The sequence below is a fragment of the Macaca nemestrina genome, chromosome 6 (assembly GCF_043159975.1).
Source record: "Macaca nemestrina isolate mMacNem1 chromosome 6, mMacNem.hap1, whole genome shotgun sequence".
NCBI lineage: Eukaryota > Metazoa > Chordata > Mammalia > Primates > Cercopithecidae > Macaca > Macaca nemestrina.
In genome coordinates, this window is record NC_092130.1 from 169872801 (window position 1) to 169889975 (window position 17175).

Here is a 17175-nt window from a genome sequence, read left to right on the forward strand (position 1 = left end):
AAGCCAAGTATTAGATTTCAACTGCACATTGAATGGGGCTTCATATAATATAATACCAAAAGCTGGAACTTAAGAATAATTAAGACATTACCAGAAGACACAGCACTATGGAACCATAATTACATATTAGCAGATTCTGCCCTCAACACCAGACATGCTCTATCAGTTAAAATTATAATAGAAAAAGCTCTCAAATTTTAAAAATTACTCATTTAATTTTTTAATTGACACATCGTAATGACACATGTACATGTTCATGGGATACAATTGGATATTTTGATACATATGTATGCTGTATACTGAGGATCCAGTCAGGGCAGTGTGTGTATCCATCACCTCACGTGTTTGTCGTGTCTTTGTGGTGAGAACATTCAAAAGCCTCCCCTCTAGCTATTTTGTAATACGCAATATTTTACTGTTAACTGTAGTCACCCTACTATGCAATAGAAGCACCAGAATGCACTTTTCCTGTCTCATCGTAACTTTGTACCCATTGGCCATTCTCTCCTCTGTTCATCCTCCTCCCCTCCCCAGTCTCTGGTAACCACTATTCTATTCTCTGCTTCTATGATATCAGCTTCTTTTTTAGATTCCATGTTTGAGTGAGATGATGTGGTATTTCTCTTTCTGTGCCTGGATTAGTTTACTTAGCATGATGTCCTCCAGGCCCGTCCATCTTATCACAAATGACAGGATTTCATTTTTCTTAAATGGCTGAATAGCATTCTGTTTGGTAGATGTGTTACATTTTATTTATCCATTCACCCACTGTTGGACACTTAGTTTGATTCCATATCTTGGTTATTGTAAATAGTGCTACAATAAACATGTGAGTGTGCAGGTATCTCTTTAACATGCTGATCTAATTTTCTTTGGGTATATACCTAGGAGTGAGATTGCTGGATCACATGGTAACTCTATTTTTAATTTTTTGAGGAACCAACATACTGTTTTCCATAGTGGCTGAACTAGTTTATAATGCCATGAGCAGTATATAAGTGTACCCTTTTCTCCACATCCTTGCCAACACTTTTCTTTTTCTTTTTGACAGTAGCCATTCTAACTGGAGTGAGGTAGTTTTTGTGGTTTTGATTCACATTCCCCTGATAACTAGTTATGTTTAGCCTTTTTTTATATACCTGTTGGTCATTTGTATGTCTTGTATTGAGAAATGTTAAGTAAGGTCTTTTGCACATTTTAAAATCAGGTTATTTAGGGTTTTTGTTTTGTTTTGTTTTGCTATTGAGTTGTTGCAGTTTCTGATACATTCTGGATGTTCACCACCTGTCAGATGTATCATTTTTAAATATCGTTTCCCATTCTATAGATTGTCTCCTCAGTCTATTAATATTAATAGCTTGCTTATTAATATTAATATTACTTGTGCATTTGAGGTCTTATTTTAAAAATTCTTGCCTAGCCCAATGTTGTGAAGCATTTTACCTATGTTTTCTTCTAGTTGTTTCAAAGTTTCTGGTTTTACATTTAAGTCTTTAACCCATTTTGAGACGATTTTTGTATATGCTGAGAATTAGGGGTCTAGTCTCATTCCTCTGCATGTGGATATCAATTTTCTCAACACTGTCTATTGAAAAGATCATCTTTTCTCCAATGTAAGTTCTTGGTACCTTTGTTGAAAATAAGTTGGCTGTAGGTGCATGAATTTATTTCTGAACTCTCTAGTCTGTTCCATTAGTCTAGTGTCTGTTTTTCTGCTAGTGCTGTGCTGTTTTGGTTACTCTAGCTTTGTCATATATTTTGAAGTGACATAGTGTGATGCCTTCAGTTTTGTTCTGTTTACTCAAGATTGCTTTGGCTATTAAGAGCCTTTTTTTGTTGTTTTGTTTTCATACAAATCTTAGTATAGGTTTTCTATTTCTATGAAGAATATCTTTGGTATTTTGGTAGGGATTGTAGTAAATCTGTAGATCACTTTGGGTAGTATGGCCATTTTAACAATATTAATTATAACCCATGAGCATGAGATATATTTTCATTTATTTGTGTCCTCTTCTATTTCTTTAATTGAAGAGTGATAGTTTTCAGTGTAAAGACCTTTTATCTCCTTAGTTAAGTTTATTTCTACCTATCTAATTTTTTGTAGCTATTAATATTATACATAAAATTATTTTCTTGATTTTTCAGCTAGTACATTTCTGTACAGATAGTGTATAGAAGTGCTACAGATTTTCGCGTGTTGATTTGGTGTCCTGCCATATTATTGAATTCATTTATTAATTCTAACAGGCTTCGTTTTATGTGTGGAGTCTTTAGGGCTGCCCATTTATGTGATCATGCCATCTGCAAACAGAGACAATTTGACTTTCTCCTTTAGAGTTTGAATGCTTTTGTTTTTGTTTCTTGCCTAATCACTCTGACTAGGACGTCCAGTACTGTGTTGAATAGAAGTGGTGAAAGTGGGCATCCTTGTCTTGTTCCCGACCTTAGAGTAAAAGCTATTAGCTTTCCTTTTGTTCAGTATGATATTAGCTGTGGAGTTGTGGGTTTGTCGTGTACGGCTTTTATTGTGTTGTGGTACATACTTCCTATACCTAATTTGTTGGGAGTTTTTTTGTTTTATCATGCAGTGATGTTGAATTTTACCAAATTCTTTGCAGAATCTATTGAAATGATTATATGGTTTTCATCCTTGATTCTATTAATGTGATATATCACATTTATTTATTTCCATGTGTTAAATCATTCTTCCATCCATGGGATGAATCCTATTTGATCATAGTGAATGATCTTTTTAATGCGCTGTTGCATTTCTAGTATCTTGTTGAGAATTTTGATATCTATTGTTCATCGGGGATGTGGGCCTATAGCTTTCTTTTGTTGTTGTGTTCTTGTCCAGTTTTGCTGGCCTAGTAAAGTGAATTTGGAAGTGTTCCTTCTTTAATTTTGTGGACTAGTTTGAGGAGAATTGGTATTAGTTCTTTAGACATTTGGTAGAAATCAGCAGCAAAATCCTGGGCTTTTTTTTTTCTTTGATAGGAGACTTTTTGTTACTCATTCGATTTTATCACTAATTATTGGTCTATTGAGATTTTCTCTGTCTTCCTAATTTAATCCAGGTAGGTTGTATGTGTCTAGGCATTTATCTGTTTCTTCTGTTATCAAATCTGTTGGCGTGTAATTGTTCCCAATCATCTCTTACTCTTTTGTCTCTTTTTTGCCTCTGATTTTATTTAATTAAGTCTTCTCTCTTTTGTTCTTAGTCTTGCTGAAGATTTATTGATTTGTGTATTTTTTTGAAAAAACAAACTTTTCATTTTGTTGATCTTTGGAATTGGTGTTTAGTCTCTGTGTTGTTTATTTCTGTTCTTACCTTTATTGTTTTCTTCTTTCTTCCAATTTTGAGTTTAGGTTGTTTTTGTTTTTCCAGTTCCTTGACGTACACCATTAAGTTGTTTATTAGAAATCATTCTTCTTTTTGGATATGGGTGTTTATTGCTATAAACTCCTTCTTATAACTGCTTTTGTTGTGTTCCATAGGTTTTGGTAGGATGTGTTTCCATCCTCATTTATCACAAGGAAATTTTTAATTTGCCCTTTAATTTCATTAAATTGTTGATTGATTGGTTCAGGAGCATGTTAATTTCCATATACTTGTAAAGTTTCCAAAGTTTTTCTTGTTGATTTCTAATTCAATAGTGTTTTTGTCAGAAAAGATACTTGATGTTGACTCTGTCTTCTTAAATTTGTTAAAACTTGTTTGTGGCCACATATGATCTATCCTGGCGAATATTCCATGTGCACTTGAGAAGAATGTGTATTCTGAAGCTGTTGGATGGAATGTTCTATAAATGTCTGTTAGGTACCTTTGGTCTGGAGTGTAGTTTAAGTCTGATGTTTCCTTACTGATTTCTCTCTGGATAATTTGTCCATACTTGAAAGTGGGGTTGAAGTTCCCTACTGTTCATATATTATAGTCTCTCTCTTCCTTTAGGTCTAATAATAATTTTCTTTATTCTAAAATGTATTTTTATGACTGTTCTTGGAAATTTTCTCAGAAATGTTGCAAGTGTATAGACAAATGAATAGATCAAGATCAGCATGGAATACACTTGACATGGAAATGCTTATTTTTACAAAATAAAAAGGGTCACAGCACCTGTGGTTTTAAATCCACCAGATTCCAAGCTATATCCCTAATTTAAGGCCCTTAGCCAGCTGAGGTATTTTGTTGGAACACTTAAGCTTCCTTGGAGTTTCTTTTTGAGCCTCTTATTCAGCGGTGGACATTTGGATGCATAAAGAATATAATATACCTTTTATGCCATAACCACATATTGCCAAGTACTTGATGTAAAATCATTTAGTGCTTAAGATGGCAGAGCAAGTTTTTTCCACAGCTAATTCTGTTCTCAGCAAACTAGTTCATGTTTGAGAGCAAACCCAGCTCTATCGCCACATTGTTGAACCTCCTGTAAAACCACATGAATAATGCATCTCATCTCGTCTGGCTCTCTGGAGATTGGCAGCTAGGAAACCTGCTCAGGTTGCCCCATGCAGCCTCTCCTTCTGGCCTGCCTCTCTCTGTCCTGTGATGAGTTTGCTCCGTCCCCTCATCTCACTCAAGGTAAAGAAATAAGTCCACTGTGGATACATTAGCATTCTCCACCCAACCGCCCTATTTCCATTTTTATGGAAAATTCTATTCATTGACCTTCCCCTAAGCCCTTTCTGTCTTCAATTAAAGGAGATTCTTCTACATTTCTTTCCGAAGAAGAATCCAAAGAAAATGATAATACAATTTTTTTTCTTTCTTTTTTTTTTTTTTTTTTTTTTTGAAATGGAGTCTTGCTCTTTTCGCCCAGGCTGGAATGCAATGGCATGATCTCGGATCACTGCAACCTCCATCTCCTGGGTTCAAATGGTTCTCCTGCCTCAGCCTCCCAAATAGCTTCGATTACAGGTGTTTGCCACCACACCCAGCTAATTTTTGTATTTTTAGTAGAGACGGGGTTTCTCCATGTTGGCCAGGCTGGTCTCGAACTCCTGACCTCGTGATCCACCCACCTTGGCCTCCCAAAGTGCTGGGATTACAAGCATGAGCCACCGTGCCTGGCCCAAGGAATATTATGATGGGGCCAATTATCCAGGTCATAGGGATTTAACCAGTTACACTCTATGTCACATTAAATTTTAGTCTTTTTTTTCCTTTTTTTTTGGTATTTCTGCCAAACATACTGCACTTCAAAATGTGTAGGTTTTATTAACCAAGCATGCCCTCACCTCTAGTGCCCAACAGTGGAGGAGAGAGGGTAAAACACGCAGACCCTGGAGTCCACTGCTACATTTCAGTCCCAACCCTGCCCACTGTCCTGTCACTGCTCTTCGGTGACCTAATGAGGGTGATGTTAGTGATAGTAGTACCTGCCATGTAGGCTATTGTGAGCATTAAATGAGGTCATGTGTAGAAGCCCCTAATATGTTAGTTGGCACAATAGGAAGCTCTAAATACATGTAGCATTTATTATTATCCTTTCCCATTGATGGCTGAAAATGTGCTTGGAATCATTAAAAAAAAAAATGTGTATCATCATTCATTGTGACTCCAGTTGCGCACACTATAAATTAGAGGAAAATTGAAACACGCAGTGCTAAATGTACATTTAAATAGATGCAAATACATACATATAGGGGATTAAACATGGGATTATTTTTATTTCCTTTTTATTAATTCATTTATTTATATTTTTAATTTTTATACCAAGTTCTACAAATCTACTGGAGTCCATTATGCTGTATATCACAATAACATTCTTAGAAATAGTAGTAGCTATTGCCAGTGATTGAACAGGATCCTCTCTGTTAATCATTTGTTTTTTTTTTTTTCCTGCTAATTTATATCATGAAGACCTAATGAGGAGCTTGCATTTTTTGAAAATTGTACTTACATAGAAATCTCTCTGCTCACTTCAAGGCTATTGGTTAAGATAAGTATAGTCACCACCATCACAAAAATGTTATTCAGAGTTTCAACATGGTCATAGTACCTCGTATCTCATCTTGACTTTTTTTTTTTTTTAAGTTTCAGGATACATGTTCAGGACATGCAGGTTTGTTATGTAGATAAACATGTGCCATAGTGGTTTGCTGCACCCATCAACCCAACACCTAGGTATTAAACCCCACATGCATTAGCCATCTGTCCAGATGAAGAGCTTGCATTTTTAAATTCTTTCAAGGATATAACAAGAAGGAAACTATGAAAGCTGTTTAAGGATATGGTTTTACATCATATTCTCTTTCAAATATATCTACAATATATTCATACACTTGTTCCCACATTCAGTTTGATAACCAATGTGATAGGCATGTTTGGCCTGTTCTGGTGTTTTTAATGTCTTCTTTTCCAATAAAAGCAGGGAAAACAAGATTAACACCAATGACGATTATTCCGTTACTAGTAAGAATCATGCATTAAATGCCTCTCCCCACAGAGATAGTAATATATGAAATTATTTTAAATTTTAGATGTTTAAATTTATCCTTGAGTATTCTTCCATTGAATTTAGATGGATCAAATTGTGCTGAGTACAGAAAATTGCAAAATATTTATACTTCAGTTCTTAATGATGACACTCTTGGATATATGCCAGATTGGGTGCTAAAGTTTCCCTATCCCTAAAGAAACGGAGTTGAATTTCTTTTAAGAGTAGGTAGGTCATTTTCTTGGACCCATTATCACCTCATCTATTCTTATTTTCTGAACCTTCAGAGGGACATTCTTTAATTACTTTATTATATGCTTATTTTGTATTTACATAACATGTAAATGTGCTTTATGTTTTCATATTTATCTGTATATGCAGATATACTTAAAGGCAAAGATAAATAATCCAAAAAGTAGTGCTTTTTTTCTTCCTCCTTATTGAACATTACCTTATATTCCCTCCACCAAGTTTCTATAACTGTGTGCCCAGATTCTTGTGTTTTATTCTGTTCTTCTTTTTTCCTTTGTCTGCAAATAATGCTTGCAATTATCTATCATAAAGCAGAATATTTCACTTTATTAAAAAGATGCCTCTTCCCCTTTTCCAAACGAACATAGCACATAAACATAAAACGTCTCTTTATTTTTCCTTTATAAACTAGGCCTTTATTTGTGCAGCTCTGCAGAAAACAAACAGATAATTTCTTGAAAGCATAGGTATCTATTGAAGTATCAAGTCAGCTGCTGAAGTGGCTACTTGTGAAATCTCCCAAAGAGACCAGTGATATAGTTCATTGAATTCTAAGAGCTTATTGAGGGGAGAAAAGGCTGTTTGCAGAGCAGGTGAGACGAGAGAGGAGTGTGTTTACAGAGCTGATGGAGCACCTTCCCTCTCCAGTGTTTGCCCTGAGTAGGTTCAATTGGATAGAGTAATCCTACAAGGAGAATGGTTTGGTCAACTGAGCTTTAAAACGCAAGTAAGGAAAAGTGTTCAATAGCCCAGAAATTAAGGGAAAAAGTGTATTAAAGGAAAGTGTTTTAATAGTGTGACCGATATTAATTTATCTCCATAGTAATGGAGAGCCAAGGATTGCATAAGCCACATCAATGTGTACATAGTTGGGGCCAGACAGGAGACTTGAATCCTGAATCTTTATGACATTTTACCCAGTGCCATACGCACCTTTCTGTTTTCTAATATTGATTGATTTCAGAGTTCTTAATGGTAATAATAATAGCTCATTTATTTAATATTCTCTACATATTAGATCTTTAATGATTTTCATTCATTTAAAGTAATTGTTTTTATCTATATACTTTTACAAAGTAAGGTATTACATTGTTACATTACTAATGGTTGGTTTGAGATCCATTAGATTCTCATACATTTTCTTCTATATGATTATATAACCTGTCCTTTAATACAGTGTGTTTTCTCTCCAATTGTACTGGTATTTTACATTATTTTCATTGCATTGATTAGCCTCCAACTTATTTTACTATAACAGCACCAATCTGGATTGAGGTTTTATATTTTGAAATTCTCATCCACTGTTTTTTTTATTATGACCTAAAAGAAGTTTAAAGCATGGATTTGGGAATGACACTTCTAAAAGACCATTTGACAAGGCTGAAACTACACATGATTGTGATTTTTTTAAATACATAATTTTTTTGAAAGTTGTTTCTCATCTTAGATTTCGTATCCCAGCCTCTTTTCATAATAGTGATATCACTGGTTAAACTAAGATGTAAAACACTTTAAAATAAAATTAAGATATTAATATATATTGTTATTTTTTGATTTTCCAAGGAATGAACAAAGTTAGGTTTATTTGGCATAATTTTTGTACTTTTTTGCATATCTCAATAAATTCAATTTGAGAAATGGTGTAAGTTAACATACCAACTTGTAATATGTTTTTCAACATAATGTTCAGGTTATTAATTCTTTAATGAACCCACTCCTCTCTGTATCTTTAGTAGAGAAATAGTGTAAATTTTTTTTTCTTTTGAGACGGAGTCTCACTCTGCCACCCAGGCTGGAGTGCAATGGCACGATCTCAGCTCACTGCAACCTCCGCCTCCTGGGTTCAAGCAATTCTCCTGCCTCAATCTCCCTAGTAGCTGGGATTACAGGTGCGTGCCACCACACCCGACTAATTTGTTGTATCTTTAGTAGAGATGGGGTTTCACCATGTTGACCAGGCTGGTCTCGAACTCCTTGACCTCATGATCCGCCCACCTCAGTCTCCCAAAGTGAAACAGTGTAAATTTAATGAGAAATAGTGTAAATTAGTTAACATACCAATTTGTAGTATGTTTTTCAACATAATGTTCAGGTTGTTAATTCCTTAATGAACCCGTCTTTTATCTGTACCTTTAGTAGAGAAATAGTGTAAATCTAATGAGAAATAGTATAAATTAGTTAGCATACCAATTTGTAATATTTCTTTTTTTTTTTTTTTTTTTTTTTGAGACGGAGTCTCGCTGTGTCTCCCAGGCTGGAGTGCAGTGGCGCGATCTCGGCTCACTGCAAGCTCCGCCCCCTGGGTTCACGCCATTCTCCCGACTCAGCCTCCCAAGTAGCTGGGACTACAGGCGCCCGCTACCACGCCCGGCTAATTTTTTTGTATTTTTTTTTTAGTAGAGACGGGGTTTCACCGTGTTAGCCAGGATAGTCTCGATCTCCTGACCTCGTGATCCACCAGCCTCGGCCTCCCAAAGTGCTGGGATTACAGGCTTGAGCCACCGCGCCCGGCCCAATTTGTAATATTTCTTAATATAATATTCAGGTTGTTAATTCCTTAATGAACCCATCTCTTCTCTGTTCCTATAGTAGACATTTCCCTTCATTTTAGGCCTCGCCATTTTTCTAAGTTTTCTGACCGTATTAGGTAATTCGATAATCTACAGCTTTGAGGTTTTAAACCTGCCCTGGTAGCCATGGTGTCTATGAGCATAAACTCTAGAAACCAACTCCAAGGACTTCAATTCCTTTTTTGTTATTATCAGCTGACTTCTGGCAAGTTCTTAATGTCTCTGAGCCTCAGTTTCCTGTCTGTAAGGTGAAAATGATGTGTATACTCTCTTGTAAGGATTGTTGGAGAAAACATGAATTTATACAAATCAAGCACTTACAGCAGAGCCCAGCACTCAAAAGGAGCTATATAGTCTGACACCCAGTGAAAGGGCCTTTCTCCCAGTGCCAAGTGTACAATTCCCTTTTCTACTGTCAGTTGATTTCAACATCGTTCATGGTGGTAACATTAATAATTCATTTGTTTAATATTTTCTCCATATTAGTTATTTAACACTTTTCCTGGGTTGAAATCAAACAATGATCCCATGAAGCCATTTTTTCTCTTCAATAACATTGAAGCTGGAGCTTGGAGAGCTCAGTGAACCTGTCCAGTGCCAAGAACTGACCAAAAGGCCAGAATAGGAACCAGTTCTCCACCTTTAGCAGCCAAGCTCTGAAAGAGCTCCAGGACATTTCCCTGAAAGGGGCTAAAGTGAAATATAAATAGGAACCCAATAACATTCATAAACCTTTTTCTACCTTTTCTTCCTCCATACATACCAAAATGTTGCCTTCCTGTTTCTGCTTAATTAATGGAATTTCCCACCCTATTTTCACATTTTGAACCAGTCCCTCTTATATTATTCATAATTTATTGTCTGCTGCTTGGCAGAGTTTGTCCTAAACTCTTTCTTGTTATATTTTCTTTTAACTCATGGTCCTTTGAGAATTTTTTGTGTGGGTAGTCAAATTGTTCTCCTTACCTACTCTGTTGTTTTTTTAACAAAAAGATTTCTTTAGATTTCAATATTATTTCCTGATCTCTGACACTTTAATCATTGTATTGAACACATTAATAGCAAATGATTTTGCATAGAAAAGTATTTCTTTTCTGAAGACCATTTTCAGCAAGATTAAATGTTGATACTTAGTTTCTGAATGGAAAAAAAATGCACATCTATGAAAAATGCCAGATGTACTTAGTTTTATTTTTTTGTCCTTGATTTTGTGGCTAGCTTATCACAACTCGGAGAAAATGAAATTTTGTTTACCTCTGTACATTTGTTCATCCAAGGGCAAGTTTATGACTTGTCTATTTTAAACCCCTTTTACCATAATATAAGGCACATTATGCATAAATTTTAAAATGTGGATTTTAATTGCACATGCTGATAATACTTTGGAGAAATGATAAATCCTCAAGGACTTGCATAAAGACATAAAGCAGATTTTCTGATTGTGCAATTAATGTTTATTAGCCTAATCTGATTATTTTGAGACTTAACACATCAGGACAACCTTCATTATTTCAAAATATTGTCCCTCTGGGAATATATGCACTTTTTGTTTATAAAGTTTCTCTTAAATATCTTTGCCATTTTTGTCATGTCGCAGAACCTACTTTCCTACATTTTTGTAATTCTAAGATGAAGTCTTCAAAGTTCATTGGGAAAGAAGAGCCCTGAACTCTTAAGTCAATCCTTGGTATTCAAGTATATTCCTCACATTCACTTTGCAGCTTTTCATCATTTCAACACAATTTCCTTACCTCTTTAAATAATTATTTTCGTAGCGTGACATAATTTCCTTTGTCTCTGTTTTGGGATATGTCCCCTAATGTAAAAGAGGATAAAATAAGCTCTATCATTGTTCACTAAGAAATGGTTAGGAAGTCAGAGAAGTGTAATTGATAATTAGAACCTAATTCCTTAGAGCAATTCCTTAGAGCACCCATGTCATAAATGGTCCTATCTAGTCACTGGCTGTATTTTGAATATGAAGTCTGTTCTACAGCACCAGAAAGCAAGTGGGTTGTCTACTGTGGATCATGACTAGCAGTCATTAAAGCAGTTCATAACTGGTCATATTCTACTGAAATGAAAGATGCTATTTTCATTGTATATATCAACCAAACCTTAGATGTCAAATATATTTTGAGAACTGGATAAAAATAATGACATGAAAGGATCTAAAAAGAATCCAAGAGGGAAACAAAAAATTGAAATTCAGTTTGAAAATAGTCAAACTGATTTTAGTAACCAGCGTAAAATCTTCTCAAAACAATTTAGACGCATTGAGAAGATGCAAATACTTTCAGAAAAGCTAAGTCAGCTCCTTTATTTTGTCTGTCTTGCAGTTGGGTTGGTTTTTGCCTTATTCTCCCTTCACCAAATGTGTTTGTTCCTGTGACAGCTTCACTTGAAAAAGAAGCGCATAAAAATCTTTCGGAAGTTACTTTACAGAAACTAGAGCAGTCCTGTATTGAATGTTCTTGTGCTAATTATGGAGATGTGAACCCCACCTCTCCCCATCTCCACCCCCATTCATATACTCCCTCTCATTTATTCTTATTTTCTTTGATTCAAGAAAATTAACTACATTGCTAAATTTGTTTTACATCCTTAATAAAGTTAATATAACATTACCTGAACACATTCTGAATTTTCTCAACTTGAACAATAAAGAATTAACTTCCCATGCCTCCTTAGAAAGTATTCTCTATATTTCTCCTGAGTTTTACTTTTGCACGAAGTTTATATTGCAGCTGAACACACCTTCTCTCGGATGTGGGTAAGCAATATACACACAACAGATGCGTTCCCCCATACCTGAAAGGTTTGTCTCTTAGGCATGCTGATTATCATTTGACTGGATAACATTGAATGTATTGGTTCAAATATGATGGATTAATTTTTTTTTATTCTTTCGAATCCCCTATTTTTTATGTGTGTAACTTCCCCTGCCCCTGCCTAGACCTGGTTAACCGTTTCTGTGAGCAGGTCCTCAATTTTTTACTTTGTCCCTACTTTCCTGTCGTAGCCCCATCTTCCCCTGGTGTCGACTCCGTCCCCTTGCAGCGCACAGGCAGCCAGCACGGCCCGCAGAATGCCGCCGCGGCCACCTTCCAGAGGGCCAGCTATGCCGCCGGCCCGGCCTCCAATTACGCGGACCCCTACCGACAGCTGCAGTACTGTCCCTCTGTTGAGTCTCCATACAGCAAATCCGGCCCTGCTCTCCCGCCCGAAGGCACCTTGGCCAGGTCCCCGTCCATTGATAGCATTCAGAAAGATCCCAGGTGGGTAAAAACCTTTTTCTTTCCCTATGATGTCTAAAGAGGTTTTGTAACCGGGTTACTGTAATTTATTTCCCGTCATGTTGCATTTATGTCATTGACTATTAAAGGGTTGGCTTTTCTTGGGTTTTCTTTTGTTTGACTTGGAATGTGTGTGTTTGCAATGGATCCCTAGTATCTTTGGTGTTTCACCACCAAAAACAAAGATGGTCTTTTGATCAGAGTATCTATATGTGCTTGACATTTAGCTACTTGATGAGATGTAAACAGCAGTCTTTAATGCAGGGGAAACTGGGGACTGGAGGCTATGTCATTTGACTTCAGATAGCATGGCCCACATATTTTATTGTCTCAGTGGAAGTATGTTTTGTCATCATGTGTATTTCTGTTTATCAGATTGCAAAGGGGTACACCTTCCCAGTTGTAGTAAAATTGAAAATTTAGAAATTTTACATGACTGAAAATAAACATTAGGATGAAGTTGTTTAAAGACTGATAAAAACTGGAGCATAATATATTAGAGAAATTGTTGTTATGGAGGTATTGTTTTTGTGGTTGTTGTTGCTGGGTTTTTTTTTTTCTTTCTTTCTTTTTTCCATCAGTGGCAAGGGGTTTAGCAATGCTCTGCTTATAAAGTTGGATTTGAGTCCCAGGAGACTTAAATTATGTTTTATTCATAGCCATTGGATTTATGCTGATAGAGTTCCATAAATATATATCTGCATCTGTGAATACTATTGATATGTCAGATTGCTGGTATTTCTTTATGGCAGGGCAGGTGGCTTGACTCTGGTGTCGTACTTAAAATTCATCTCAACAAATTTTCACTGGTGGAGCACACAAGTTCCTGTGTGCTGTACTGAGGGGTTGGCATAGATTCTTTTGCAAAAAGAAATCACTTCTGCAAATATAAAAGGCAGAATGGGATTGTTATATGGTTATTGTTGAGATAGCTACTTTAGCACAATTCAAACCTGCTTGGAAGATCCATGTTCAATCTTGTATTTGGTATAACACCATTGTAAAAGTGAACTGTAATACATGCTTACTGTTATCTACTAGAAATCAGAAGCATTCTTTCGTTTACTATGTTCAGTGGGGTGGTTATCTAGATTTTCAGTCTCAACAGCACTCTTTCTAGTCTTGGTCCTGAAACCTACCCCAGATCTTAAGTATTCTTGGCATGTATGGCAAGCATATTCATCAGAAAATACCTCAACATATTCCCTATTTTAAAATAGTCTTTCTTGATATGCTACTGAAAATGTATAGGAATAGCATAATAGTGAGCCCTTAAGAAATGCTAAAAGACAAAATTATATAATTGAATTGACATTGTTTATATTTAACATTGTAGGTTTAAATTGACAATGAACATTTTATCTCCAATGGAAATACTTTACATTTTTATATTAGGGAATTCAGCTTAATAAGAAACCAAATTATATTTCTCTAGCTGCAGCGTAGCTTCTGTATTTTATTAAATGCATTAAATGCATTTTATTTTATTAAATGCATTTTATTTTATTAAATGCATTTTATTTTATTAAATGCATTTTATCTTATTAAATGCATTTTATCTTATTAAATGGCATATCCTTTCCATTTTATGTTACTGTCATTTTTACAGCCTTTTTTCTTCTCTCAATATATTGACACAGCTCTTACCTTTTCAAGTTATGAATTATGTCACTTATATTTATTGAGTGCCTGCTATAAACCAAAAAAGAAAAACACCAATAAGAAGGGTTAGAATGAATGAGAGAATATTGACCACTAAGCTTTTGTATGCGTCAAATTTGTATGCAAATTAGTGCTATATGAATTATAAATTCATCCTGAGCTCAGACCTACAGACCAAAAAAGAAAAAGAAAAAAAGAAAAGAAAAAACAAATCTAGAACCGGAACCAAACTATTGTGGTTTATTATCAAAGGAACTCATTATCTGGCATCATGCAAAATGTATGGAGCATAAACTCTACTAATGGGTTTCTTGTCAGGTTTTCCTAAAATGAAGGAATGTCTCAACATGTTTTTATTTAATGAAGAGACATGCCAAATTTAAACTTCAAGTCCAAAATATAGTACTTCTTTCAAGACAAGATTTTTGCATTTTCCCTTAAATATTATCATCTGATTCCTCGTAGATGAATATTACCAGAACTAATATGTTTAACTTCTAGGGCTCACATTTATTTATCTTGGCGTTATGGCTTATTGTTTAAACTTTTTCAATCTTTTCAAGCTTTTGAAATATATTTACATACAGTTAGGAGAATTTGTTAACATTTTATTTACCACTAAACACCAGACTATGTAAGCCTCTTTATCATTATAAACATATGTTTATAGCACATTACAATCTTCAAAGTAGGCTTACTTACATCTTTGATGTAATCCTCCTTTGTGAACAGAAACTGATATCCCTTATTTAATACCTTACATAAATGCAGACTGAGAATGTTAAATGACTTCTTGAAAATACATTGGTGCCAGGTGAGTTTGCGGACCTCCATCTACGTTGTTAGCACAGATTGAATCCACACTGCAGAACATGTTGGCAAGAATATTTTTATTTCTTTGCAAAAAAATGAAAAGGTAAAAGAAAGAGTTTATTTATGATTTTTTCAGAGGATGAATGGTGGTACCAGTATCTGTGTAGGAGTTGGGAAGAATGAAGGAAATTGTCTCAGTAACTCTGGCATGCCAGATCCATTGCTTATTGGATGTGTGGTCTCTGTTGTATTTTTCATTTCTGGCATCTACCTTAGTTTTCTTATTGTAGACCAGTATCTCTTCTCTGTTTAAGAGTTTTAGTATTATTCAGTGAGAAGTGTTTAAGCAAATACTGCATTTTGAAATAATAATTTGAAGTCATGGCGGTTCCACTTCATCATTAGAGTTGAAACCAGAGAAGCCGTGTTGGCTTTCTGTTATTCTAAGTCATAGGATACAAAAGGATTGGTTCTGAGGGGTTGGGATTTTCTTGTTGATGGTTGGCTCAGTCATTTGGATTGTGGCAAAGCTTTGGTCTTTTCTCTTTTGACTAGTCATCCTATACTCCAACAAAAAACTCGCAGAAATGTCTTATCCAATTTTCTTTGTAAAGCCAGCAGTCACTGAGAAAATCACTTATTAGACATAAAAAATTCACTTTATAGCCCCATTTGCTAAGAAGATTTTATTTTGTGATTGTATGTTATTTTCCATAAAATGTGAATCTCTTAAGGATTGTTATCATACCTAATGTATTTGTAGATACTGCACCAAATACTGAGTTCTATATACTGTTGTTTTTAAACATGAAAGTCAAATATAACTGTTAAATTATATGAAAGAAGTGTCAGTCATGTTGGTAGTGATAAGTCACAAAAGCATTCTTATTTTAAAAATTTGATTGATGAAACAAATGGATAAAAAAGATGCCAAGACTGATACACCCAGATATACTAAGGGTATTATAAATGTCTTGTCTATCAAATAACAAAAGTCATGGTTAAGACATCTTACTGACATAATGTGTAACTTGTAGCTGTAGCAACAACTTTTAATCATGTTTGATTAATCCCTTTTTGGGAGGTTGTAATCCTTGGTGTACACTATCTCAAAAGCAATTTTTCAAACATGCTAAAAGAATCTCACTTTTTGTGAATGTGATTTGCAATAGAACACTATCTTCTATTTAGTTATTCATCATAACAGGAATGCATACAATGGCACATTTTTAATGCTGATATTGGGTCCAAATTAGCAGCTGCACTTTCAGTCGGCTCTATCAAACTCACTTCAAACCACAAAATTTGACTAATAGTATGACAATATGCACTTTTAAGGAATTATTTATACATGTCCACTATATTTTATGTGCTATTTCGAAATAGTAACAAAATTTATCTTATTGTTGGACATTATGTTATTAAATCTCATTAATGAATATTAGTTATAAATATTTTATTACTAAGTAAAACTTGGTAAAGAATGTTTTCTGAATGCTGCTTTTTCTTTTTTTATCTGTTCACGACACATGTGCACATGTGGACACACACGTGTGTGCACACATGTATAGTGAATTGAATGCTCAGGAAACACAATGTAGTATAAAAATGCTTTTATTTTTTGAGACAACTTTTTGCTCTGTCACCCAGGCTAGAGTGCGGTGGTACGATCATAGCTCATTGCAGGCTCAAATGATCCTCCCACCTCAGCCTCCCAAGTAGGTGAGACTACAGGCTGGCCACAAGCCTTTATTGTTTTTATTATTTTTTTCAGAGAAGGGGTCTTGCTATGCTGCCCAGGCTGGTCTTGAACTCCTGGGCTCAAGTGATTCTCCTGCCTTAGCCTCCCATAGGGTTGGAATTACAAGCATGAGCTACAGTGCCTGGCATAAAAAATGCTTTTAAAAAGATGAAGACTTGAAGAATATTTTTTAAATATTAAAATTTAAACAGTATTATGTAACTTGTTACCATGTAACTCAAATAACATGACGGAAATGTTGGCGGTAAATCACATATCATATTTTCAGAGTCCAGTTCTCTCAGGTGATGAATCTCTGGGTAGTTTGCTTTTAACTTCAAATGCTCAATAATTATTTATTTAACTGAGGAAATGTCCAAAGGGAGAAATACCGGATT

The 17175-nt window shown here is 35.1% G+C and overlaps 1 protein-coding gene across 4 annotated transcripts in view; it reads left to right on the forward strand.

Annotated features, from left to right (window-relative positions):
- LOC105489509 (catenin delta 2) overlaps window positions 1-17175 on the forward strand; it is a 936482-nt gene that overhangs the window by 552473 nt on the left and 366834 nt on the right. For all 4 annotated transcript variants that reach the window (XM_011754343.2, XM_011754340.2, XM_011754341.3 and 1 more), the window contains one exon: window positions 12288-12543. In XM_011754343.2, the coding sequence (XP_011752645.1) occupies window positions 12288-12543 (256 nt within the window). The remainder of the gene's footprint in view (window positions 1-12287; window positions 12544-17175) is intronic.